Consider the following 27,974-nt stretch of genomic DNA (forward strand, 5'->3'; position numbering starts at 1 on the left):
CGAGCCCCTTAGCATAACCCGAATCAGCCTACTAATGTCATTGACCTATTATTCCCCATTTATATTTCTTGCTACATGACCAATACTGGCACAACAGAAAAAAATGATTGCGGATAATGGCAAACAAGGTTCATGCAGTTTCACGGCACCTGTCTAGGCCTTTTTTTTTATTCAAAGGGTGAGGTCCTATATGGCGTTCAAGCGAATGGAAATGCCGGCTAGAGGCTGTTTGCTTAATACTGAGGTACCTGTACTTCATGCGTACATAGCTTTATGCATTAATCGACGCAATTAATCGGCAGCGTTAAGTCTTGTTACACCGCTTTTTGTCGTAGTTCTGTCGCTAAGGCGGTGTACTGCTGAGCCCAGGCTTTCGAGTGGGTTCGATATCCTGCCGCGGCGGCTGCATTCTGTTGGTGGCGTGGTACAAAGCCACCATCATGTTGCTGCACTTTAATGGTCGAAATCCATCCGGCGCCGTTCACACATATATAGTCACTCTCAGAGCCTACGTATAATGCGTGCTTGGACGTTAACAACAGTTGCAAGGCATTACGTGGGCCAGTGGTCTCACCCAAGCAATACAGCAATGGCCAGAAGGGCCGTCTTAGATTTATACATTGGACTCTATTGGACTCCCAGCTTTAGCTTTGCCGCAGAATCGTGAAGTTGTATATACACGCACCGCCCTTCTCTTCATTGTCACCTATCGCAACTGGTTTTTTTACTTCACCCATTTCTCCAATGCAGAAGAGCACGCTACTAAGAGCCGGCTCTATCTGCCTTCCTGTTCATAAGCCATTCTCTCTCTGCCGTGTTACTGCCCATTAATCAGTCAACTAGCTTGCCTCTCACAATTACCTATCATAGGTGAGTTTTTTTGTTTTGAGAACAGCGGAGCAAAACATCACTTGTCCCGTTGGACGGGCCAGGCAGTCGAGGATGATATCAGTACAATTGCAGCACGCAAAAGCACCATGTAATGGGGATAGGGTGCACACACTTGAAATTTTTATTGCTATAAACTTCTCTTGATGAATGAACTAATACGGAAACGCTGATGGTCAACTTTAGACTAATGGTGGTCATGTCTGTTGTTGTTGTTGTTGTTGTTGTTGTTGTTGTTGTTGTTGTTGTTGTTGTTGTTGTTGCGTGATGAATGGTATAAACAATTGTGCGCACATAAATTGGGCTTTTTAGCCTTCGCTTCGGCAGGAGACCGACAATATTTCTACGTGCTACTTTACCAATGCAAAATTTTCAACTTCGGAGATCGCGAAGGTCGATAAGTCCATGTTAGAGCCTGCGTCCTATAGGGATGGCCTGTCAGGTAAACTTTTGGCACCGTATATCTTTCGAAGCAGAGTAAACAGACTCATTCAGAAATAAACAATGGAAACATAATGAGACCATTTCGAGCGGCACACTAGCTCAGTGTTGGCAACAAACAAAAGGCAAAAACAGATATCCATAATTTTCACTTAGCCATTTTATTCAAAAAAGGCGATACACGGAAATATGTTACTGACTGACGAGCGCACACACACACGCACAGCGAAATACTGACGCACGAGATAGCAACGAACATTTTGAAGTGATGAAAATTGTCGACTGTGCGGCGTGGACTCCATGGTTTACGGACACAAAGGAGAAAAATAACACAGGAAAAAGGTACGATAAATGCTTACATGTAGGCCGAGCAAAGTTGACAAAATAAAGGCATGTTGGGCGGAATAATTTTCGTCGCTGATAACTTCTATGAGCTCTGAAATAGGAATCGAAATTGAGTGTTTAAATGTGCAGAAAGCATTGGGTAAAGTGCGTATCAAACTTCATACTCTGAGTGGGAAGTGCACTTCAGTCATCACAGTTGCACTTTTTAATAAATAGATGTCTGTGAGGCAAAAAGAAGGCAGAAAGAAGCCTATACGAATCTATCATTTGACAATATGTAAGTTCCAGATTGACAGTTGGGAATGAACTTTACGCGGAGGAAAGCACATCGCAGAAAACCATTTTCCTGAAAATAGGTGAACCATTCTGATGGCTAACGCGGTGAGTCTTATGGCGCGTCGCTCACCGCTGACTGACGAATGCCCAAGTGGAGGTACGACTCTCCTCAAGTGACTGACCCGGGATGGGAACCGACGCCGGTGCAGTCATGCAAAAATATCGTCAACCTTCGGTGTCTCCGGTGTCGCAGAATGCCGTTGCGTTGAATGTGGAGCCCGTTGTTTGCCTGGAACATAGATGCACAGGAATCGATTGACAGAAGGAATTTTACACGTGGGAACAAATATAAGCAGACTATGATGCGGGCCATAGAGAAGGTGTCACTAACGACAACACTTTTTGTGGAACATACAGGTGTATTTCGCCTTCCGAAAGGACTTCTTCTTGGGCAAGTTGGTGCTTAGATTTCCTAGGTATACTTTGTGGCGCAAGCTTCACTGTCTTCCTTCCTTCTGTCCCTTTCAAGAAATGTATTTTGCGCCACAATGTATACTTAGGTATGTCGCCTTGTTTCCTTGTCCGCCAAAGTTCGCAGTGAGGCTTCAAAACAATTATTCGCTAACCATACTGTCGAATCCCGTAAGTGGTCCGCGCTATCGCCGTTGATAAGAAAGTGCACTATGACATCGAAGTTTTGTGAATGTGGGACCATACCCACAAAACAGATGGTACGATGGAGCAGTCCGTAATCACAGGTTCGGTTATTCACGACCCCGAACATATTACTGGTGGGCTGGTGCGAAGCAGTGGGTACGAGTCAGAAGTTTTAAAAAAATCACGACATTATTAGAAAGACACACCTCTTGCCGCCAAGCCAGTAAGAAAAAAATTACAAATGATGAAAACGGAAATCAGTGTCCAAACAGACCTGATTTAGGGTTTGTCTTTAATAAAAATAAATTTCGTGAAATATATGATGCATGTTTCCCGTGGTCCACAAAGCGCCAATCTAAAAAAAATGAGAGAACCATGGATTACGCCGTCTCTTTATAAACAGATAAAAAAGAAAGACAAGATGTTTCAAAAATTTTTATCCAGCCGAGATTTGGCCGACCTGACTGCCTTCAAACAGTTCAGAAATAAATTAAACAGCGAGTTGCGCAAGGCGCGTAAGCAATATTATACGAATATATTTGAGAAAGACGGCCGCTGTGATGCAAAATTAGTTTGGAAAACAATAAACGCAGTCCTTAACATGCCCAAGCCCTCCAATTCTATAGGAGGTCTTACAATGAACGGTGTAACCTTAATGGGTACTGAACTAGCGGATAGCTTTAACAAACATTTTATTGGTCTCCCTAAAACAGATTACAACAAAAATGCTACCTGCCTAATTTCTGTACAGACACCTGACTCCTTTTTTCTCCACCCTACGCACCCATTCGAAGTTTTTGCTACACTAATGGCCTTGAAGAATATCTCCAGCCTTGACGCAGAGGGTCTGTCAGTAAAACCAATAAAATTTGTAGCTGACCTTCTTGCACCTCACTTATCGTATATATTTAACCTATCGATATCTTCATCTGCCTTCCCAGACAGACTAAAGCTAGCCAAAGTGATTGTTATCCATAAATCTGGGACTACACAAGACATGGGAAACTATCGACCAATATCGGTTCTGCCAATTTTCTCGAAACCACTAGAGAAAATTTTGCTTAAGCGTTTGGAAATTTACTGTAATGATAATCGCCTTTTTACAGATTCCCAATTTGGTTTTAGACAAGGCTTATGTACGGAATCTGCGCTACTTAAACAAAAAGAACTAATTTTGCAAAACATTGAAAATAAACTTCTAACATTGGGCATTTTTGTCGATTTCAGCAAAGCATTTGACTGCATTAATCATAACATTCTTTTAGATAAACTTTATGCATACGGTATAAGAGGCAATCCGCTTAAGTTGATAAGGTCATACCTTGAAAAACGGCAGCAATCCGTATGTGTTGATGGTTGTAGCTCCAGTTTTGAGTATATAAGATGCGGAGTACCGCAGGGCAGTATCTTAGGTCCGTTCCTCTTTAACGTATATATAAACGATCTCGTCCATATTTCCAAGAAGGCTGAATTTATAATATATGCCGACGACACTGGTTTATTTTTATCTGGAAACTCATCGAATGAACTCCTCTTTGAAGCGAACATCATATTCGAAAGCCTCCATAACTGGTCACATGTAAACAGTTTAAAGATTAATCATAATAAAACAAAGGCGGTTATTTTTCGTTCCATAAACCGGAAAGTAACCATATCAATCCCACTGCTTATTGGAGACTACGCTATCGAAATCGTAAGTAAATATAAATCTCTTGGCGTAATATTTGACGAACATCTTAAATGGGCTGATCACTTCCATCATCTTTCTTTAAGCTTGTCGAAATCTGTAGGAGCTCTTTCACGAGGTCGCGACTTGTTTCCCGTGAAAGTTAAGAAATTAATATATCATTCATTATTTCACTCTCAAGTAAGCTACTGCCATCTTGTGTGGGGAACTGCGGCTCGCGTGCATCTAAACCAACTACTACTTCTGCAAAAAAAAGCTATCCGCATAGTTTCTGGCTCAGATTACCTAGCTCATACCAGACCACTGTTTATTAAACATGGAATATCTCCCATTCATCATCTAGTGTCATTTCCCATTCTTCAAGCCTTGGATAACTTAAGCTTACCTCGGGCTAAGTTCATAATCCAACTCTCATCGGTGACACAAACGCACACTCAGACAAGCACCAGACGCATGGCATTTACCCCGAATTCGCACAACGTATGGCTCCCAAATGTTGCATTTCCTGGTTCCGAACACACTTAACACAAAAAAATGGTACACGGAAAATATGAACCTAAACAGAAAAACAATTGTTCAGCAATTTTTTGAGCATGTGGTGGGTTCAAACCCAAATTAGGCTAATAGTGTTTTTTTGCCATTGTATAAAAAGAAATGCTGCTATGTATTGTTTGAACTTGATATATTATATCGTAGTGTTGAAATGCAATTACGTTTTACTCCTGTTTCTGCTATACCGCTGTATTATGTTTTTTTGTTACTTCTCAGTGCATTGTATATTTGAATTTTTACTTTGTATTACATTAAGTTTATTTGTAATTCTGCATTGTGTATGGTTCCTTGATTCATGATGTATGTCAAATTGTACTTTTTTTCCTTCACTGCTGCCATTTTGTAGATGGGCCCCGGACCCCGTCAAGCTGCTTCAAGGCAGCGTTTTGTCCCCGGCCTTTTTCTCTTGGAGAAATAAATGAATCTTGAATCTTGAATATTTCTAATGTTAAGAATCGTACACATCCCCACATCCCTAGGAACAGACGCTGGCGTACCATAGATAAAGCCATACATCTGACAAACGCAACAAGGATTGTTGTTGGTCCCTTTAACGTTAATTATCGAGAGCGCAACTGGCGCCTTCACTGCCTAGTGGACACTCACCGGTCTCGGAACTACTGCTTGGCCCGCACTACCGTCGGTTGTGGTGAAAGGCTCTGCGCGGCTTTCTTGATGGAGGTCGGAGACTCGGTCGCGTAGTTGTTCCGACTGGTGCCCCCTCCGTCACCAGCGAAGCCCGTGAGCCCCTGGACGCGGCCAAGCAGCCCCCTCATGTGCAAGTCGCTGAGTCCCCGGCGAATATCCTTGGCCCGGCCGTGCACCGAGTGGATGTTAGAGAAAGGCATCAGGATGATTCTGCACGAAGGAACCCACAGATGTCGTCGAAGATGCGGGAGGGAGTATTAGTCGTTAGGTTCAACGTTTCCGTCGAATTCATTGATGTTTATATGGCGTTCCGGTTTTGAGCCAACGAAGCACGGTTGTACACTGTGGCTGTGCATTTAAATGCAGCGATGGTGGCTACACCATCGACGAGAAAGGACAAAGCGCGAGCTTATACGTGCGTGCAATGCATATCGTAACGTAGTAAAACATTCTTCTTTATCGCAGCGACATCATTCTAAATAGCTGGAACCACATCAGATCGGTTCGCTATCGTTATTCTGTCATGAGTCATATCGTCTTGATAGATTTCGCTTAGACGTTTGTCCTCTTCAACGAGGGAAGGCTCACGCATTCAACAAAAAAAAATGCGATCCATCAAACTTCAGCAGAATTGTGCTACACTCGCAAGGATGGAATATCTTCTTCCCCTAGCTCCCACGCATGACGAGATCTAGTGAATTTTGTCCCTTTTTGTGCCCTTTATTCCTGCACTCGCACAAAATAGTGTTCATTTTTACAATTGACTTCAGCGTTAGTATTCTGCTTCTGTTCTATGCATTGCATTCTCTGTACGAGAGAAATATAAAAATGAAAGGCAGGGAGGTCAACTAGACGCACTTATGGTTTGATATACCGTGCACAAAGTAAGGGAATAAGGAAACAAATAGAAAGAGAAAAGGAGGGATCACTAGCTGCTTGCACACACTGGAAGAGCACATTACACCAAATAAACAGATATTGCGGCCAGTCGACTTGGGACATTCAAGCGAGCGAGTTATTTCCTGAGCTTGCGACAGACAAGGCTATAAAACCCAATAAAGCATCGTTGTCTATAAAGCGGGCGATAAATTTATAGCATAAAGAACAACCGGACGGTTGTCAAGCAAGTTTTCAAGCTTGACGCCTCTCCTGCAGCAAGAAAACAAACAAAATACTTGGCTAAAGTAAGGGTGTGTGTGCGTGAGAAAGAGAGATAGATATCGACATTCTTTTTATAAACTGTCCGAGCCGTGGTCGCTAGTAACACGCCATGCTCCGCTTTAGACTTTCGGTATTCCTTTGAGGTGCTGAACGTGCATAAAGGGGAGTCACGTAGGCCAGCTCAGTGGGAATCGCTTGCGTACCTGGGTATATTGTGGACGTGGAAGCGGGCCAGGTGGATGACCTTCTCCCAGAGTGTGAACCATCGGTTCAGGCGGTCGGGCTCGAAGACGTTCTGCACAAACCGGTCGAGGATGGGCAGCGCCTGTGACCTCTGCGCAAGCACCAGGCACACCAGCAGCGCCAGGGCACGGCCTGCCTCGCGACGCCGCCGCCTGCAAACGGAGGCAGGGACCGGTCAGAGAAAGCTGCGAGGGCGCGCATACTGTTGAGTACTTATCCACCTCTGTTGCAATGGCTCCGTTCCGTTCTTTTTCATTGATTCATTCATTCACTTCGTACTTCGATTGATTTATATAATCGCACATTAGGTCATTGAATTTAGAAAGTCCTTATAGAGCTCTGGAGGGCCTCTGTATAACACTGCTACGCCTGAACCTTAACGTTAGATTGTGGCCAAGCCTCACAAACCAATAATGAATTCCAATAAGCACGGCTTGCTCCCTCTTTCGGGCCAGGAAGAACACAATACAGCGCGTACAGTTAAAAGTGGTGAAGAGAAATCTAGACGCCGCCTTACGCTGTGATAACGGGTGTGAGGAACTGTACAAAATGTTCGCAAAGATATCCAGCGATTGCGTTTCCTCTTTTCTTAGGTCGACTAAATTTACGATATTAAAGCGTACTTGATTTTATTCAATTCTTTTTAAATGAGTTCTCACGCTCACTGGTGAAAAAAAGAAAGATGCCGTGATTAGCATTGCGAAAACGAAATGAATAGAGCTGTTTAAAAGCTCACACAGATTCAACCGACGCAAAAATCAGCAGAGATTACTGCTCAGCTTAAACGACAGCAGTTTAATAATGATCGCCTGTTAGTTTGCGTGGTGTGTTGCAACTGTCTCTCGTGGAATTTGTAGGTTTCTAGAACAAGTTTATTTCAAACGAAGACGACGGTGCCGAAAACTGCAGTTTAGAGAAACACACCTTTCCTCACAGCAGTTTGTGCTCTTCGAGGTAAGCCCTAGCACATACGTTTCTTCCTTTGAAATTCTGTGTAATTTGCCATCCCATCAAAGAATAGTGGTTTACGTCGCTCCTGTAGCGCATGCAAGTTGATTTCTCTTGTGTTTTACCTCACTTCACAAAAGGCTAAACTTTGATGGATACAATTTCTCTACATTTGGAGACTTATAGGGCATGAATTTACCTCCAACTTGGGCAACAACGCAGAAACAATCGTCCCACGCTTTTGCCAGTCAATAAAATTATGATTGAATACAGCAGCAGATTCCTGGGAAATCGAAAAGCTGAAGACATGCTAATAAACCTCTTGCGCGCAGAGTTGGTTCATAGTACCCCCCATTAGAAAGAAAATCAAATATAGCCTCTTTGTAATTTTAGTTTATCCTGAACTTTAAGTCTAGCATCAATATGCGCTTAATAGCGACTCATACGAATAGCCACCTAAACGAGTCTAGTTGGGGCGTACTGCAGTTTAGTGACGGCTCCTCCGCAGTTAGTGGTGTTAGGGTTGACGTCTGGCACCACGTGCAGAAAGGAATTTCAACCGACCATCTCTCACCCTGCCTCGTCGAAATGAGGCGTGACTTCACCTGCTATGGGTGGCGTCCCGCACCTCGTGCAGAAAGAACTTTCTCTCACCCGACCTTCTTACACCAGGCCTCGTTGGAATGAAGCGTGACTTCCTGATTCGCCATGACCATTTCGAGTGTCTGTGGCTATGGTGGAAATTCCCGCAGTGTACCTGGCCTCCTTTGTGTGTGTGTTTGTGTGTGCGTGCGTGTGCGTGTGCGTGCGTGCGCGCGCGCGCGTGTGTGTGTGCGACTTTAGAGGGACCCGTTCCTCGAACGGCCCAAAGGATAACTTCCACGAACCAGCAACGTGCAAGGGAGACGGACAAGCGTCTACAATTCTAGGAGGCGGGACGGCCTCCTCCTTGTAGCTGGCTTTCTGTGCCGGTCACGTGACGTCGAAGGAAGCAAGAGCCCTCCTCCTTGCAGCAGGCTTTCGGTGCCGGTCACGTGACGTCGACGGAAGCAAGATCCCTCCCACGATTGTAGAGAGCCTATTTAAGGGGCTCGGAAATGTACTTTTTATCATTTCATTCTCTTCTCATCATCTTTCATCCACCGCTGAATAAACCGTGCAAGTTTCGCACTAGAAATCGTCTCGCCCTTGCTTGGTCGCCATGGTCTACCGGATGCCTGCAGCCCGCCGACAACGCCACGCTACCCAATAAGTGACGTCGGTCGAGCTTCGATAGGCAGGCGCCGCTACAACTCGGCAGCAGTACGATACGCTACCCTGGAGTACGCAACAGTGGCGGATGGCGGGTGATGTGGTAAGAAAAGGGGTTATTCTGCGCCGTTTTGTTTCTGCTAATTATTATGGTTAATTGTCTCAAAGAAATGGTAGTCTTCGGTTAAGTGGATTTCTGGATTTCGACACTTTGACCCTTTCCTCCACCGACGTGCACGGTAATCTCAATGGCAGAGTAATTTAAACATTCACCCCTCATGAAAATTTATGTCTGTCGGCAGGTTCATTCTCTTTAACAATAGTCATAAGAAATTTCCTTGAGTCCCTGATAAATTTTCTTTCTAAGTGCGTAATAAGTTTCAAAAGGAAATTTGCCACAGTGTTTCTGGTTCATACCACATGTGCAAATTTCTTTTGTGTTTCTGAAGCTTGCGCTTGCTTCTACTTTAGCTTTGTGTGTGTGTGCGTGTGCGTGTGCGTGCGTGTGCGTGTGTGTGTGCGTGTGCGTGTGCGTGTGCGCGCGCGTGTGTGTGTGTGTGTGTGTGTGTGTGTGTGTGTGTGTGTGTGTGTGTGTGTGTGTGTGTGTGTGTGTGTGTGTGTGTGTGTGTGTGTGTGTGTGTGTGTGTGTGTGTGTGTGTGTGTGTGTGTGTGTGTGTGTGTGTGTTACATTACCAAGGCCCAACTCGTGTGCAACTTTACTCCATTAACTGTTCGGTCGGGCATCTCAAACAAGTGAGAAAAAGAACGCGGCGCATTTGTAGATACTGTCATAGCCCATGACTATGATACAATTCACAACGCTATTCACGACGCCACGTGGCTCATGCGAAATTTAGTGCAACATCTGCACGCGAAGGAGCACAGTATACGGTAGATATCGCGATGACTTGATATCCAGTGGCTGAAAGGGCTACCATGGAAAGGAAAACAAATAAATGGAAGTAGAAGCGACACTTTGCCAAAGAATCAATGTATCAATGGTGAGCAAACACGTGGTTACCATGAGATACATGGTGATAAGCTTCGTAAACGGAAAACCAATGTGACATCAATCTTCTGGAGGTTGTTAGGATCGGCCTACAGGAGTACCGACCTGCAAAATTTTCTCGGCCCGCTGCGACGGCTCATTTTGTAAAGACAACAATGCGCCTCCTCAACAGCCCAACGGCGCCGGCATGTCTAGCCACGTTCGGCGGACCGAGTATTGTTAGTCGATTCGCTGTCACCTTCACGGTTTGCTTGGAGCAAGATAAGTCCTGGAAAAGAATGTTTTGCGGTTCTTTCTCACGGGCCCCAGAAGTCGTCACAGTCAATGGACAGAGACGCGGCGGCTACTGACTGCGGGGTCAGCTCTAGGATCAAGAGGCGCCTGCTTGGGTCAAGACCCCTGTCAACGAGAACCCTCTCGCCTCGGTGTGTTCAGTGAAACCAAAGGGCGGAAGTGAGTGTATGAACCCTCCCCTTCAAATGCGGGTCGGCTATGATGACTTTGGACGCTCCCATTAGTCGAAGGTTGAACGGCAGTGAAGTTAGGAGGCCAAAAGAAGCATATACAATGCTAAAAAGCGGGCACGTCCTGTGCTATCGGGGCTAGCGGAGAGACGAGAACTAGGAGTCGGATTCCTGATTAACAAAAATATAGCTGGTAACATACAGGAATTCTATAGCATCAACGAGAGGGAGCCAGGTCTTGTTGTGAAACTTAATAAGAGGTGCAAAATGAATGTTCTACAAGTCTACGCCCCTACATCCAGTCATGATGACCAGGAAGTCGAAAGCTTCTATGAAGACGTGGAATCGGCGATGGGTAGTGTGAAAACAAAATACACTATACTGATGGGTGACTTCTATGCCAAGGTAGGCAAGAAGCAGGCTAGAGACAAGGCAGTGGGGGAATATGGCGCAGGCACTAGGAATAGCAGGGGAGAGTTATTAGTAGAGTTTGCGGAACAGAATAATATGCGGATAATGAATACCTTCTTCCGCAAGCGAGATAGCCGAAAGTGGACGTGGAGGAGCCCGAACGGCGAGACTAGAAATGAAATAGACTTCATACTCTGCGCTAACCCTGGCATTATACAAGATGTGGACGGGCTCAGCAAGGTGCGCTGCAGTGACCATAGGATGGTAAGAACTCGAATTAGCCTAGACCTGAGGAGGGAACGGAAGAAACTGGTACATAAGGAGCCCATCAATGAGTTAGCAGTAAGAGGGAAAATAGAGGAATTCCAGATCAAGCTGCAGAACAGGTATTCGGCTTTAACTCAGGAAGAGGACCTTAGTGTTGAAGCAATGAACGACAATCTTGTGGGCATCATTAAGGAGTGTGCAATAGAAGTGGGTGGTAACTCCGTTAGACAGGATACCAGTAAGCTATCGCAGGAGACGAAAGATCTGATTAAGAAACGCGAATGTATGAAAGCCTCTAACCCTACAGCTAGAATAGAACTGGCAGAACTTTCGAAGTTAATCAACAAGCGTAAGACAGCTGACATAAGGAAGTATAATATGGATAAAACTGAACATGCTCTCAGGAACGGAGGAAGCCTAAAAGCAGTGAAGAAGAAACTAGGAATTGGCAAGAATCAGATGTATGCGTTAAGAGACAAAGCCGGCAATATCATTACTAATATGGATGAGATAGTTCAAGTGGCTGAGGAGTTCTATAGAGATCTATACAGTACCAGTGGCACCCACGACAATAATGGAAGAGAGAATAGTCTAGAGGAATTCGAAATCCCACAGGTAACGCCGGAAAAAGTAAAGAAAGCCTTGGGAGCTATGCAAAGGGGGAAGGCAGCTGGGGAGGATCAGGTAACAGTAGATTTGCTTAAGGATGGTGGGCAGATTGTTCTAGAGAAACTGACCACCCTGTATACGCAATGCCTCATGACCTCGAGCGTACCGGAATCTTGGAAGAACGCTAACATAATCCTAATCCATAAGAAAGGGGATGCCAAAGACTTGAAAAATTATAGACCGATCAGCTTACTGTCAGTTGCCTACAAACTATTTACTAAGGTAATCGCAAATCGAATCAGGAACATCTTAGACTTCTGTCAAGCAAAGGACCAGGCAGGATTCCGTAAAGGCTACTCAACAATAAACCATATTCACACTATCAATCAGGTGATAGAGAAATGTGCCGAATATCCCTGTCGGTCCCTGCGTGGGAGACGCCCACTGCGCACTGACGTGCGTCCTGCAGGACTTCTATTAGTTTTTCCAATCCGATCCAACCAACCCTTATATATAGCCTTCATTGATTACGAAAAAGCATTTAATTCAGTCGAAACCTCAGCAGTCATAAAGGCATTACGGAATCAGGGTGTAGACGAGCCGTATGTAAAAATACTGAAAGATATCTATAGCGGCTCCACGGCCACCGTAGTCCTCCATAAAGAAAGCAACAAAATCCCAATAAAGAAAGGCGTCAGGCAGGGAGATACGATCTCTCCAATGCTATTCACAGCGTGTTTACAGGAGGTATTCAGAGACCTGGATTGGGAAGAATTGGGGATAAGAGTTAACGGAGAATACCGTAGTAACTTGCGATTCGCTGATGATATTGCCTTGCTTAGTAACTCAGGGGACCAATTGCAATGCATGCTCACTGACCTGGAGAGGCAAAGCAGAACGGTGGGTCTAAAAATTAATCTGCAGAAAACTAAAGTAACGTTTAACAGTCTCGGAAGAGAACAGCAATTTACAATAGGTAGCGAGGCACTGGAAGTGGTAAGGGAATACTTCTACTGAGGGCTGGTAGTGACGGCGGATCCGGATCATGAGACGGAAATAATCAGAAGAATAAGAATGGGCTGGGGTGCGTTTGGCAGGCATTCTCAGATCATGAACAGCAGGTTGCCATTATCCCTCAAGCGAAAAGTGTATAATAGCTGTCTTACCAGTACTCCCCTACGGGGCAGAAACATGGAGGCTTACGAAAAGGGTTCTACTTAAATTGAGGACGACGCAACGAGCTATGGAAAGAAGAATGATTGGTGTAACGTTAAGGGATAAGAAAAGAGCAGATTGGGTGAGGGAACAAACGCGAGTTAATGACATCTTAGTTGAAATCAAGAAAAAGAAATGGCCATGGGCAGGACATGTAATGAGGAGGGAAGATAACCGATGGTCATTAAGGGTTACGGACTGGATTCGAAGGGAAGGGAAGCGTAGCAGGGGGCGGCAGAAAGTTAGGTGGGCAGATGAGATTATTAAGTTTGCAGGGACGACTTGGCCACAATTAGTACATGACCGGGGTGGTTGGAGAAGTATGGGAGAGGCCTTTGCCCTGCAGTGGGCGTAACCAGGCTGATGAATGAATGAATGAATGAATGAATGAATGAATGAATGAATGAATGAATGAATGAATGAATGAATGAATGAATGAATGGCAGTTTTCCCGCCCCTAGGGATCTAGGGAGGACAGAGTGTTTTTAAGCAGCCGTTGTCAGCTGTTCGGTGTGCTTTCGTTTTCAGTCATGCTAGACTGATGAAATGTAACGTTCTGCACCCTTCATGTAGATATTGTAAATAAATCCTGTATTCCTCGTTCTCGATGAGACCAAGTCCCTCCCTTCAACATCCTTAGCGTGGATGCGTCGGCCGACGGCATGGGCCAGCTACCATTTATTTCATGCCCGACCCCAACTTTTACAAGGTTTAGATGTGGGACATGTGTTCAGCGAAAAGCGAATCAACCTTCCCGCTGAAGATAAAAGGAGCAACCGAGAACGCTGCTTCCAGTTCCTAAAGCAACTGGGAATAACGTTGCAATTGTGAGAGGGGTATTTCTTTACACAAAGGCGGAGAGACTGGACTGAAGTGCACTGCTGCAATTGAGACTGTCAAGTGTTGTCGCGCGCCAAAGCAGTTTGAGCAGGTTCAATGTCATCATTAAGAAAGCACGTCTGGGCTGTTTAATGCCGCGGCCACCTCATTTCTATAAACGCGGCCCTCTCGTGCTCGAGTCTGACATTCGGCAAAGGGTTGCCAATATGTGCGCTAGATTAGACAATAAGCATAAGCTTCTGGAACGGAGTGGGAGCTTACAGATGCCCTTTATCGCGTCTCGCGGAATATGCCCCAAAAGCTCGGTCTCCCTGGCCACTAAAAATGCTGGATGTCAGCGCGTTTTTTACGACTATTTTCAACTAATACGCACCTTAGGAGCAAAGTGTAGCTGGACTTCATCGCTCGCAGCGATTCTTATAAAGTTGGTCTCCAGTTGCATCGAACATTGTAACGCACCGAGCTTCGACGCGCCCGCCAAGATTTCTTAAGTACTAAAGCATTTCTAAATACCGGTACTGTGGCGTAATTTACGCGTCATAATTATGTGCACTATCATTATTGAACAGCTGCCGCGTTCGCAGCGACCGCGGCACGCTGATCTAGTTCTTCGACTCATCGCTATGAAGACTCCACCAAATGTTATAGCGCTTCAGGAAACTAGCGCAAGGAAAGACAAATATCGACTTCCACGCTTCCTGGGTGTCCCCAGCAACACTCCATGCGCGGAACCAACCTGTGGCTCTTTCCAGTGTGTGGACACCGCGCACACGCGCAATGCTTCAATGCATCAGTCCACGTACGCACTGACTTGGATTTGGCGGTTCTTGGCACAGACGACATCTGTGATGATGAGTTTGAGTGTACAGGTGTTTCTGTGAATCTCAGGGGTGTGACTACGACGGTGGCAAGTATACACAATTGGCCTACAATTTCTTCAGATGCCTCAATACTTGAGTTCTTTGTGTCTCGCTGGGGTGCATCGTTTGTGTTATGCGGAGATTTTAATGCCCACCATCGGCGATGGTGTTCCCGTCGCCAGGACAATCGTGGGGCAGAGATTAACGAGATCATTATCAAGAACGATCAGCAAAAACTGAATGACGGTTCACCTACATTTATAGGTAGGGCAAAGGAGCATTCCACTATAGACCTTGCGATATCAACGAGAGCCATGTGCTTAGCCTGGTCATGTGAAGCTGACCTGTGGGGCTCAGATCACCGACCCATTTAGTCAACACCAACACATACTGCAACCCGCCAAACTGCCGTCTATGTCAGTCTAGAGAAGCTAAATTTTTTCCCTGATGTCATGAGTAGCTTTCGTCACCACCGTTAAGCTCTGGACCGCATTGCAGACCTTGTTTCGGCGCTTCAATTTGCCGGAGGAAACAAGCACTCCGCCTACCATGCTCTTCCTAGACATACAACAAACTTTCGACTAGGTTCAACATAAGGTGGTATTTTCGCTGTTGCAACTGCAGAAATTTCGGGTCGTCTGCTCCGCTTTGTGCATAATTTTCTAACGGAGCACCAGATGAAAGTGCGTGTCGATGGAATAACAAGTGAGTCCCTCACTGTGAAGTGCGGTCTCCCACAGGGCAGCGTATTATTGCCATTTCTGTCTAACGCTGTACTCGCCGCGCTTCCAAGCAGCTAGCCTCGGGACAGTGACTTACTTGTGGACATAGCTACCTTTGCAGATGAAATTGCTCTGTGGATAACTGACCCTTCGCGCCTCAATTGGTCCGCAGCTACGCGCGAGCTTGCAAAGAGGTCTGAACGTGACGTCGGAGTACTTCACTGAAGTTGGCCTGTAAATATCACATGCTAAGTCGACTGCAATAGTATATCATCCTAAACAACGCGTTCGTCGAACAATGAGCCGACTGTACCTTACGAGACATCGATAAGCTGGGTGCGACAACACCGTTATTTGGGCTTCATTGTGGATGATCGAATCTCTTAGCGTCCTGCCGTTGAACTTGTACGACGCAAATCTCAATCCCTCCTGAAGTATGTGGCCCCCTTAGCCGCTAGAGGTGCTGCCTACGACCAATCAACTGCTCTGCAGGTGTACCAGTCATCTGTACTCTCAGACATGCTGTATATGCGTTACCAGCCCTGAACGCGCCGCCTAGTTTGATGGCGCAATTGGAACGAGATTCCTGCGTTGCCCTTCGACTAGTGCATGGATTACCTCGTGAGGCGCGATCTGTTGCATTACTCACTGAAGCGCATCAGCTACCTTTGGGCCTGCAAGCAGGCCAGAGAGCTCTCTATGACATAGAGTGTCTGCATCACGCATCGAATGGTCAATCGCTCCTTGATCGTCTTTTCTCGCATGAAAAGAATGGCGACATTATTTCTAAACATCGTTGGCATTTCTGAACGTGCTGCTTCGGTTACGCCACCACCTCCGAAGGATATCACCAAACACGTATTCCCCATTTATCGCGCAATCCCTGACATACACAAAAAAGTCTGATATGCCTGTTTCGGCAATATTCCAATTGGCTTAGTCGCACATGTTCGAAATATTTCCAGATAATTCCCAAAGTATTCAAAGATGTATCTGTACACACCGACGGCCAAGGCGCTTCTGCAGCTTTTTTCTGCCTTTAGACGCAAGTACGACGTATATTTCATATACCCCATCCAGACTCGTCAACAACTCCGGAGCTAGCAGCGATTAATGTTGCACTCTTCATACATGATGTTGCACATCTTCATCCTTTCATACATTTAGTCATGCCCTTAAGCTGTTTTATATGTTTAACGAAGTTTACGTCATTCATTACACTATATTTGTTATTTGTATGTATCGACAGCTTTTTTATGCACTATAGGCTTATATAGGTACATACAATTTGTTTTCATTTATATTATGTTTGTATGTTGTATTTTCGCGATTGTGTTCACTTGTTTTAGTTAGCTTGTTCTTCTTTAATACATCTCTACATTGTTATTATTAACTGAGGGTCCCGTTGCAGTCTTTGACTTTGGCATCCTCGTCTGTATATTGTATCTTACCAATGCATTGTATTGAAAGAATAATAAACTAAAACTGAAACTGAAATACGTGCAAGAAGAGTTAACCTCATCGAAGACTGCCATCTTTACGGACTCCTGCACTGTCCTTAGCAGATTACAACGCAGTAAGATCGATTGCCCAGTTGTGCATAGCATTACTGACTCCGCCAACAAAATTGGGTCACGTGGGGTTTCCCTCGTGCAGTGGATACCTTCACACGTAGGGATCGCCGGAAATGAAGAGGCTGATCGGCTGGCTTCAACTTATGCTCATAACAACTCTGTCTGCCGTTAAATCTTGTGCAAGCTTGATGACGCTCGTCTGCTGATTTGTCGACACCTACTGAAGCAGCATACAGACCAACGCGTCGCAAGTGGAACGTTCGCGGTCAAGGCCTGACTCGTCGCGCTAGAGCACTACCCAAGCTTACGGTCGGCTGCATGGACGTGTGCGAACGTTTATACCGACAAGGACTTGTGCCCAGTCCATCGTGTACGTCTTGCGGTTGCTGCGAGACACTTCGGCGCGTGGTATTGTAGTATCCCGCTTTCAGTTCGCAGCGCACGCCGCTAGTGAGGGACTATATCCTCCTTGGCCTGCGGTGAACGACACTCGACGAATGTTTGTACCCCAGTGTCGGTTGTGCGTCTCGACGCGACCAGGCGCATCACCCTCTTCTTACTTTTCTAAAGTAACTAACTTAGGTTCACGTTTGTACCCTATTTCTGCTTCCGAGTGACGGGACTTCAGACACTATTTCTTCTATTTCGACATTATTTAGTGGCGTGACCTGAAGTGACCGGCCCTACTCTATGTGGCCTGTACACTCTGTGTCCTGCTTAATTATTTGAGATTTGCCATCTTGCTCATTCTTTCCTTTTCTCTCCCCTTCTTGCTATCTTCCATTTCTATGTTTGTCTCCTCCTTTCTGAAGAGTAGGCGGGCGGTTGTGCCTCTTTCGGAGGCAGTTGCCAGCCTGCTCCTCGTTTTCCCTTTCCTGTCTAGTGTATGTATGCATTCAAAACAAATAATAATAATAATAATAATAATAATAATAATCGTATTTTCTTTTTGATGGAGGCGACAAATTTGGCACGACAACAAACGAACTGGCTACTTTTGGCCACTTTCGGATACTTTTGACTTCCGCGCTGCTTCCTTTTGTCTCAGTGCCCAACGGCAACACTGATCATAGGCCTACCAAGTCTTCGCGTGCCAACGCCACAGTTCACTTGGTGCAGGCAGGGATACATTCGCACAGCAATGGTAGCGGTTTCTTGCCACCTGCAGCGACCCCTTCTGGCAAGCGTGCCCTATTTTTTCCCGCGCGTGCCTTCGCCGCAATTTTCGCCGGCTGAGCGAAGTCTCTCTGCGGAGACGTCGACCCAACGTAGCCCTACACCGTCCACCACTTGGGCCTGGTGTCTCCCACCCGAAGACAATGTACACAGTGCACCGTTCCTGTCTCTGTGGGGGATGCTCGTCGACTGTTTATGAAGATGCCTTGGTCCGTGATAATGATCGCAAGGATGGTAAGAACGAATACTAATGGCGTTAAAGTTAATAAATTTACAGATGTAATGAGTATGAGAGCTGGCTCATGGATTACTAATTTTACAAGGCAGTGTTGCAGTAGCCGCTTGAAACGGGCCTGCTTGACGATCTTTAATTTAAGTTCCACATTATGCCGTTCGACACTGCATATAAATTAAAAAAGACAGTACTGCTGTGGACTCACTATACTCACGGACAACTTTTCTTGGCTATGAAGCGAAGGCTGCGGAAACTAAGCGCGCCTCTTTCACCGCTGCTGTAAGTAGGCCTGCAGTTTTGCTCTCGTTTCCTTACGTGGGAAATGGAAAACGATACTTTTTAGTTTTTTGCAGCGCCTAATTTGAAATAATAGGTAACATTCACCAGTCAGCTATTGGTATTTTATTGTATTTCTAGTTTGCCCTTTCGAATTTTCGCACGCCCGAGAGTGTCGCACGTTTTGCACATTCATCAAACGCAATATGCCGCCCGTGTCTTCTGGTGAGTGTTCGTCGCTTGCTGTCCCGCTAATCAACTCCCCTGAGAGGCTGGTGGCCAACTTTAACAACAAAAGTCTGTTGAAGCACACAAAAAAAGTTTGTCCAGCGTCTGCACGGAAACCAAGCGAACCCATATGGGAATCGCAACCATCGGCACGTACAAACGAGTGAGCGAGCTGACTGCTGCGCCGGATCTACCGATGCCAGCGTCGGTTGCCCGTCCAAGTCCTAATCAACGCCATACGGCTGCTTCGGAGCTCCGACTCAGGCTGCAATGCTCGCTGTTCAAAACTTGGTATGCAAATAAACATTGATTCACGCCGAGTCAATTGTATCTGCCTTGACTAAAGTAAAGAGGTTGTGCAAGGTTGGCGAAACCGAAAACAGTGCCGAGCGCGCCCGGACTACATTGCGGACGAACACAGTCATGTGCAGGAGCTCCTCCCCCGTAGCTTTCGCTTCATAGCCAAGAAATGTTGTCCGGGAGTACAGAAAACATTAGTGTTGCTCATTTTCCCCCTGACTTACGAGGTTTCGGGATGTTCCGTAATCAAAGATTGCAGCGCGAGGTCGATTTGATCAATAACACTAAGCAGAGGGACACTGAACATTTCAAGTCAGTTCTGCGGAAGCCTGTTTGCAGGCTATTTGCAAAGCCGAGAAAGCATTAATTGATTGATGAAAAGTAATGGCGTTTGATAAGACAAGCAGAAGCCTTTACAGGAAAGATGAATGTTTCTGGCAACTTTCGTTTCCACAGGCACGGGATTTCAACTGATTTCGCCAAAGAACTAATAATCCTTCCTCGCTTCGTTCAGCAGAGATACCCACACAGCAGTGCACAATGGCGAACACTCAACAACTGGCCAATTTGTTTTGCGTGTGGTCTACCTGCAGCCACGTCACACGATCTTGCCGGCGCTTCTTACCATCTTACCATCTTACCTTCGTAGCTTCACGAAACAAACACACACCAGCTACTGTGAAGACACGTTTCACTTTCGTGTTTTACCGATTCCTACGCTTTATTAAAGAGGGATCAACCATACCTTTTTATCCTTACATTCTATCACCTTCATTTATCATTTGAACGTTGCCATTCGATCCTCTGATCAGCGTATGCTTGTTGGTATGAAAGATGGTTAGAATGGAACAAAGCGGAAGCAAAAGAATATAATTACGGTAAATCGTGACACTTTGGCCGCTGTTGTTTTGTTGCGATAGCTATCAATTGGACGCGACAAGCGAATTTTCGCCGTCAAGGCCACCGTGAGGTTCGGTATATGTGTGTGTTTAGAACAAAGTTTATTTCATCAAGAGACGATACGAACACTGAGTCACAATCACGGCGCAATTCCACCTGGACGATAACGTACACAAAGTGCACAGCATTGTGTACACAGCACGTTTTCAGTGAAATGCCCGAGTCCTCACTCACTATATTTAGGTATATGTATGCTATGTGCCAAGCCATGCTATATTACATGCTGTGTATGCGTGTTATATTACCACACCATTCTATCACTGGAGCTACTCCTACCAGGTCTTACATTGCTGACAAAATTGTTCCTCAGAATTTGAAGAATGGCAGCCCACAAACAAATATCTTGAACCAAAACAAAGAGAGTGCATGCCTGTCAACCTAAATCTTTTCAGACTTAAATAATAAAGATGCGAAACAATAACCGAGCTTGCTGTGAACATGGCGTACATCCCAAACAGTCCTCCTCTAAACAGCCCGCACCCCACTATCCAGTTCGCCACCGTTTTCTCCGTGCCACTCGTGATTTCCAACAGAGCTCAAAGCTTAAAATGACGAAACTTCATTGGCGCGGCTGTGCACTACCTCCGAGATCGGTCCAAAAGAGAGGTTTGAAACATAGTCGATACGGAAAAGTGGCGGTAAGGTGCCTAAGAAAGACGTTGGCTTTAATTAATAAACGTAACTGAAATTGTGCGATGTCATGATACAAACAGAGGGCCGCTAGCACAATAGCACGTATTTAATTAGTCAGCTTACGTTTACGTCAATTCATACTGCCACTAGAGCTACGAGTTTTACACTTTGTGTAATAGTGCTTCGCTCTTAGGGCGAAACTGCAATATGTTTCTTTCGTAAGCGCTTGCCGTCAACAGCAGTACACTTAATAACACATAAATTAAGATCCTTAGGAAATAAGGCGCTCCAAGACTGATAACCAACACGGGTTCTTGAGAATTGTTATGTCGATGACAGTCGTGTACATCCAAAAAGTCCCAGCTTCGCCCAAAACGCGAAGCATTTATTGAGATAGCAAATTAATAAACAACTATACGAGGCAAGGCGAGTAGCTTTATCGACCATATAAATTGCATAAACGTTTGCTTGCCATCTAAATAACAAACACGGTGTCATGCGCGCACACTCAAACATGAACAGATGCCACTCGATGACCGCGCATATTCGCTGTCATGAACGCTGGCGCGGTGAAGAGCGGCAGCAGTGGCGAGCGAACGCTTCGTGCTGCCTTTAGATGCAACGCAAAACTTGCCATTACGCTACATCTAACGCTAGGCGCGCGAGAACGCCAGCGCGGACAAAGCCACAAGCCATCTCGGCTCGCGCAGCTTTTGTATCCGCCGCATACTGCCTCCAATATAGGGCGCGCGGCCGGGCTAGCATATGAAATTTTTACCCCCCCCCCCCCTTTTCCCATCCTTCTCCTCCCACTCACAACCTTTTGCGCACAACACTGGGCGAGTGGAGCGCGTCAAACGATAGTGTACTAGAGTACACTATAGCCAAACGACCATCCTTCTCCGCTCACCCTCTCACGCTTTTACTCGCACCTACGGCGCCACGAGGCGCGATGGGATCTTCTCGCGCTTGGACTTCATGCTGAACGCCACGGCGATGGCAGAAATTTGCCTGGAGTGTCCGTAGAATTCGTATCGCAACAAAGATTACTATTTATCGGATCTAAATGCAGTTGTCGAGTGTTGGCAGTCGCACACATATCCCAGCTGTCGTTTTTCATCGAAGAGGCGCATGATACACAAAGAAAGAAAATCTTCCACGATGTATTATAGACTCTCAGTTTTAAGGTATCATTGGTATTTGAAAATAAGGTTGTTGTTTTTTTCTGTCATATTGTTCTCACTGACGTCTCAGAGAAAATAATATCAGCAGTGAGCGAAATAAAGCAGCGCGCAATTAATTTTTTTACTGCTAGCGGGAATAAAGTGGCGGTAATATTCACTTTTCAGTATCAGTTCTCGTTGTTTCGACTAAGGAAGAGATAATTAAGACAAACCTACTGCACATTAGATTTCTGTTCTGAAGATAACTCACTGTGCTTCTTGCAAGCATCCCGACTTATATTTTGAATGAACGTACAGACGCGTGCAATATGACCTGCAACGTGGTGCACGTGCTGAAAAGTTCCTCAAGACTACATATGAAAACTTAGTGTACCAGTAATACCAGTAATACCAGTACCAATACCAGTAATTGTAAGGATGTTTAGTCCTCTAGTCATTCGTATTTCGGCGCCACCGTACAGTCTCGGTGTCCGTTTGAACGTGGGCACCGTGTTGCAGCTCATTTTGCACGCGACTGTACGTCCTTCAACAGGGGTAAGGGGTGTAACGGACGTGAGAGCCCTTTTTCCAAGTTTCACTATCCCATTTTTCGCAGTTAGTCAGTCGCAATATTGTTGATCTCGCCGATATAACTCGGAAACCGCGGGCGTAGTTGCCTTAACCTACATACAGCAATAGAGGAGTAAAGCGGGCGACTTAGCGCACGCTGGAACAAGTACCCTTTAACACATAACAAAAAAATGGAGAGAGAGCGAGAGAGAGAGACAAAATAAAGGAGAAAGGCAGTCAGGTTAGAGAGAACGGAAAATTCAGTTTGCTACCCTACGTGGGGGAACAGGAGAAGGGAGATAGAAAGAGAAGAAAGCGGAGACAAAGAGAAACTGGGAGCACAGACACACGATCACAGTGACGACCACCGCACGCTATCACAACACCAGAACAGATGCAGTGCGATGAACGCTTTTTAGTGCTAAAGTTGTTTGAGCAGGTCTGTTATCCTTAAAAACTGTAGTAGTGCCTTCATCGCTTTCAGCCTGCGGTGGCTTATGAGATCGGCATTTGAAAAGGTTTGCTCTGATAAAGGTCTGTGATCAAAGAGAGCTAGCGCAGTTGCGAGCGCGACTACAGACAACCAAACGTAGATTTGCCGGCCCATTCAAATGTGAAAAGCAAGAGACTTCGTAACAAACAAACAAAAGTAGAGATCATGAAGGCGACTGTTCTTCTGGTGGCTTCACGTTTTTTTTTTTTTTTCAGAGCTTTATTTGTTTTCTCACTTGCATATCAGTAACCGTTCTGCTATTTCTGCGGTTACAACGTAGCATCAACAAAAAACAAAAAGCACATGTCTGTTTTACTCTAAGTGCATGCGACCTCTGGGTGCATCATGACTACACCAATAAAGCCGTCAAAAACTTGCCGATTTGCATACAATTTGCTCCGCAATAACCATACAAAGTAGAAGGTGTACGATAACAGTACACGCACTCCGAGCCTCGCTAAGAAGCGCGTGTCTCTCCTCTAGGCAGTTCCCTCTCGAGGTATTACAAATACCGATTCCGCTATCTACTAGGAATCCATGAGACTTGTAGAGCATTATTTCAATTTTACAATTTCGTTCCTAGGCTGCAGCCTTTAGCACTGATTCTTCCAACTGGTTAGCAGTAAATATTACTTGAACCAATCATTGTCTCCGCGTTTTATTGCGATAGCAATTATATGGACACTCCAAGCGAATTTTCACAGCCGTCGGGCTCCGCATATATTTAGGTAAATGTACTCCATACGCCCGTTATGATGTGCGCTGAGTAGACATGTAGGGATTTATGCGTCGTGGTCGGTGAAATGAAGGAGCGGACGGCAACGACGATGATGTGCCAAAACCAGTGGCTGCGGTGCACCGATGCCGCGTGCACGTGAACAGCGGAGAGACGAAAAAAGAAGCTGGCGGAAGGGTGCGTGAGAGAGTTTGGAGGGAGACGGCGAGCGTGGCAGAGCTGGCGGAACCGAGAAGATTGTGTCCGGGGAGAGGTAGTAGCGGCCTGCCGAGTTCTTAGCCAAAGTTCTTGGCGCATCATCAAACTCCTTCCCGCAGACCGCGGCGGCGAACGTAGCAAGGGCGTCCAACCTGGGCACATCCAGCTTCTCTATCGCCGTGCCCAAGCTCCGGGTGGCGAACGCCGAAAAGGGCGTCGGGCCGTTGCCTCCTCCACATCAAGGCACGAAGCGCTACAATGCCCTCAACATGTAGCCCCTTCATCAGGTGGGCACCAGCGTAGAACATCGCTGCCAGCATCTCTGCAAGTCTCACATGTGCCCACCGGATGTGCCATGACTCGGTGACAGTTGTTCATTACCCGATATAGTGATATTTGAACGTTGGTGCTGACGCCTAGTTTATTTGTACACCTTGTATTCAGCTGTACTGTAGAAGAAGAAAATGAAATAAAAAATGGCCCGACAGTTTTTGCTGTGGTGGCCTCAGGTGGCGGCTCGAAGTCCTAGCTGCCCTGTAAATATATTTTTTTTTCCGTGCATCTGTACAAACTGGCTCGTCTTTAATATTTGTTTTCAAGTGCGTTGTTTTAAAGACTCAGTGCCCTTCCACTCTGTGAGGAAGGATGACCATCGAAGCTGTGTTGTGGGCCCCTTACTAGCGAACAGCACCTCCGCCACGGTTCGGCCCAGTATTGAACTATCTTCGGAATCGGCCCACGTACGGAGAGTGTTTAACGCCTGCTTAACCTCCGCCACGGGTCGGCCCGGTATTACACTATCTTTGGGATTCGCCCACGTATGGGGAGTGCTTAACGCCTACGTCACCTCCGCCGTGGGTCAACCCGGTATTGCACTATCTTCGGGATCGGCCCACGTATGAAAAAAGCCAGCAGACCCCGCACCCTGCGGGAATCGATGTTATGCGAAGCAGTGTGCGGAAAGCCAACCAAGTTAACGAAACGACCATGCGAGCACCAAGACGTAGCCGGCTATTTGATGACCTACATGACAGGCATGTCATGATATTTACGTCATGATTTATCATTTATGTACGTCATACACTCTTACCATACTATGCCAATTTTCATACATACCAAGACGTAGGCGGCTGTTTCATGACCTACGTGACACGCATGTCATGGCCTATCGTCTATGTACGTCATACACTCTTGCCATACTATGCCAATTTTGGTGCATACCAAGCCTTAGACGACTGTTTCATGACCTACATGACACGCATGCCATGGCATTCATGTCATAACACATAATTTATGCTTGGCATACACTCTTGTCATACCATGCCAATTTTCGTAGATACCAAATTAACGAAATGACCATGAGAGCACCAAGACGCAGGTGGCTATATAGATAGACACCGTCAAAGGGGCAAATGTTCGCCATGTTTCGCATTTAAAATTGTTGTTCTGCGCACTACGCACGACGCGATCCGCCAGATCATAGCCATAGACAGCTCCACTGTAAAAGCATTCTAAACCCGAACAGCACAGCTTCGTGGCAATGTCATGCCATCGTATATGACATGCTGCATTCGTGGGTCCATATTGCCACACTATTTTATCCCTAAAGTTGCTCACACCAGGACTTCAGTTCTCGACAAATTTATTTTTCAGAAGTTCCAGAATGGCAGCCCACAAACAAATGTCATAAAACATAACAGTGACAGCGAATGCCTTTTATCTTAAAACTTGAAGGACTGTTGAATAATAGATGTGCGAAACACTATAAGGGTTCAAGCCGGAAAGTAAGTTACTGGCGCGGCAGGCTGCACTGTCTCCGGTATCGGCCCCCGAAAGAGGTTCGAAACATACCCGATACGGAATTGCGGCGGTAAATCGCTAACAAAAATCTAATAAATAAGCATCAATGAAATTTCCCGACGGCAGAATTTGCACAGAGGACCCTAAAGCGCAACCACTCGATCCTCCAACCATTAGGCCACGGGCGCATGCCTCAGCAAACTGAATAGCGTTGAGACGCTTGGCGCGTTTTTTGCACACTCCACGCGAGTGTACGCCAATATCATTGTTAAACATTAGAATGCTGATTACTGATTCCTTTAGCTTTAATAAGTTTTCTGAAGAACATTACTCCCACTACCTGCAGGATTTTCCTTTACGTCAGAATTTGGACGGCAGGCTGCGAAAGATGCCTAGGCGTGTTTGGGGTCCAGTCGCAAATACTGGTGCACAGAAGCTGTATCCTAAGACCTCAGGTTAGACAGCTTTGCTTGCTGCAACTAATTGTAAAAAAAAAGCCTACGCATACTATGCAGACCATACAGACTTTGTCGGCTCGCCCTTTTTCCCACACATACTAGCCAAGGTATGGTTGCTAGAAAAGTAGCTCAAAAGCGCGAAACGAACACATACATCGTGCCCGCCGTGAGCATGCCGCAGTACGGGAACGCCAGGTCAGCACAAGGCGACAACGCCTACAGTACTGCAGTACTAACCGTTTCTGCTCGTGGTCAACGAGTTTTCTCTGTTAATGTGTCGACACATGCCACACAACGCGTGTTTACTTAGTTAGGTTACGTTTATACTGCCATTCATACCGCCACTATACAGCTACGAGCCTTACACTTCGTGTATTATTCTAACATGTATAGCCATCGCACTCATTGCTTCGTCATTAAGGCGAAACTGATATTTGGCTATGCAAAGCTTCGAACTTTGCACGACGGCACTGTAAGGTAGATAAGGAGCAAGAAGCTATCGTCTCATTCTGCTGTCAGGCCAATTGCAAGTGAATTTGAATTTGTCACAGATTTCACAGAATGACAGGACACTTATGCATGCAATAGACATGTAGTACATCTGCATCACCTTCTGTGATTTCGACGTGTTCGCACACACATACCTCTTTTATTTTGTAATAGTACGACAGCTGTTGCACATTCACATTCAAGCTCGTGTGCAGAGGGCATAACGCATGCTTCAACAGTGACTCAATCCATCCTAAAATTTTGAAGCATAATCTAGCCATTCCTTCGCACTTCGAGAACTAGGAATACCGACTAAGTCCTGCCTATTACTTCCTGGAAGGTTTATGTTCCATACAGTTCTTACAAGGCTACTTTAATCCTCTGTGTGTATATAAAGACACACACACACACGCACACACACGCGCGCACACACACACGCGCGCGCGCACACACACACACACACACACAACGCACTCACACGCACACACACGCAAACATGCACACGCAAACACACACACAGGCACGCACACACATACACGTGAGTGAATATTTTGTACAATTACTAGAGCTCGTCAGAGACCGACTTCTGGCGAAATAATACAGTCCTGGCAGCGCTGATTGGGGCCTACAGGTCTAATTGTTCGTACGCATTCACGGGCTGGCGAAAATTCAAGAATTAAGCGGACCTTCGCGTGCTGCACCAGACGACTCACCGCAAGAAGGTGCCCTGCTCGTGTGGTCGTCTCCGCTGCATGGCCAGCGGAACGGAATCCCGGCGGTGGTCCTGACACGCACCCGGAACGTTGCCGGCTGTCTACGCACTTCTCTCTTCCACGCGTGCGACAGTAAGCGAACGTCAGTGCCGGGGGCAAAGCCCCGCGTGTGAACAGAGCAATCGAGAAAACAAAAGGGAGGCCGAAGAAAAAACACCTGATCCTCCTGTCGAGACGTCCAGGACGGAGACTTCATACCCCCCCCCCCCCCCCTCGAGGCAGCAAGATGGCAGAGAGGGGGCGGGGTGGCGCCGGCAGCCGCGTGTACCGCTACGTGCATTTCGACCAATCTGGAATTTCATGGTCTCTGGGTCACGGCTTACATTCTCTCTCACTCCATCCCCCCACCTCCCAATTCCTGGCCAGCACCCATGCGTCGTGGATCGTCTCGCCCTCTTACCACCTCCTCTCCCCGAAC

The 27,974-nt window shown here is 46.1% G+C and overlaps 1 protein-coding gene across 1 annotated transcript; it reads right to left on the reverse strand.

The window, feature by feature from the left end:
• Nucleotides 1-1,471: 1,471 nt before the first annotated feature.
• Nucleotides 1,472-27,778, reverse strand: LOC126540379 (uncharacterized). Its single transcript, XM_055075996.2, has 4 exons — nt 27,497-27,778; nt 6,859-7,050; nt 5,453-5,704; nt 1,472-2,239 (listed from the first exon to the last, which is right to left on the reverse strand). The coding sequence occupies exons 1-3, from the start codon at nt 27,535-27,537 to the stop codon at nt 5,464-5,466; spliced, it is 474 nt and encodes a 157-aa protein (XP_054931971.2). The 5' UTR covers nt 27,538-27,778; the 3' UTR covers nt 1,472-2,239; nt 5,453-5,463.
• Nucleotides 27,779-27,974: the final 196 nt, after the last annotated feature.

Source organism: Dermacentor andersoni, chromosome 2 (assembly GCF_023375885.2).
Source record: "Dermacentor andersoni chromosome 2, qqDerAnde1_hic_scaffold, whole genome shotgun sequence".
In the NCBI taxonomy this organism is placed as follows: Eukaryota; Metazoa; Arthropoda; class Arachnida; order Ixodida; family Ixodidae; genus Dermacentor; species Dermacentor andersoni.

Excerpts from the sequence above, each read along its gene's own strand:
- LOC126540379 (XM_055075996.2), bottom strand. The coding sequence starts at position 27,537 with ATGCAGCGGAGACGACCACACGAGCAGGGCACCTTCTTGCG. Across the intron at positions 7,051-27,496 it reads GAGCAGGGCACCTTCTTGCG|GCGGCGGCGTCGCGAGGCAG; the intron begins GTGAGTCGTCTG and ends CTCCGTTTGCAG. Across the intron at positions 5,705-6,858 it reads CACGTCCACAATATACCCAG|AATCATCCTGATGCCTTTCT; the intron begins GTACGCAAGCGA and ends TCCTTCGTGCAG.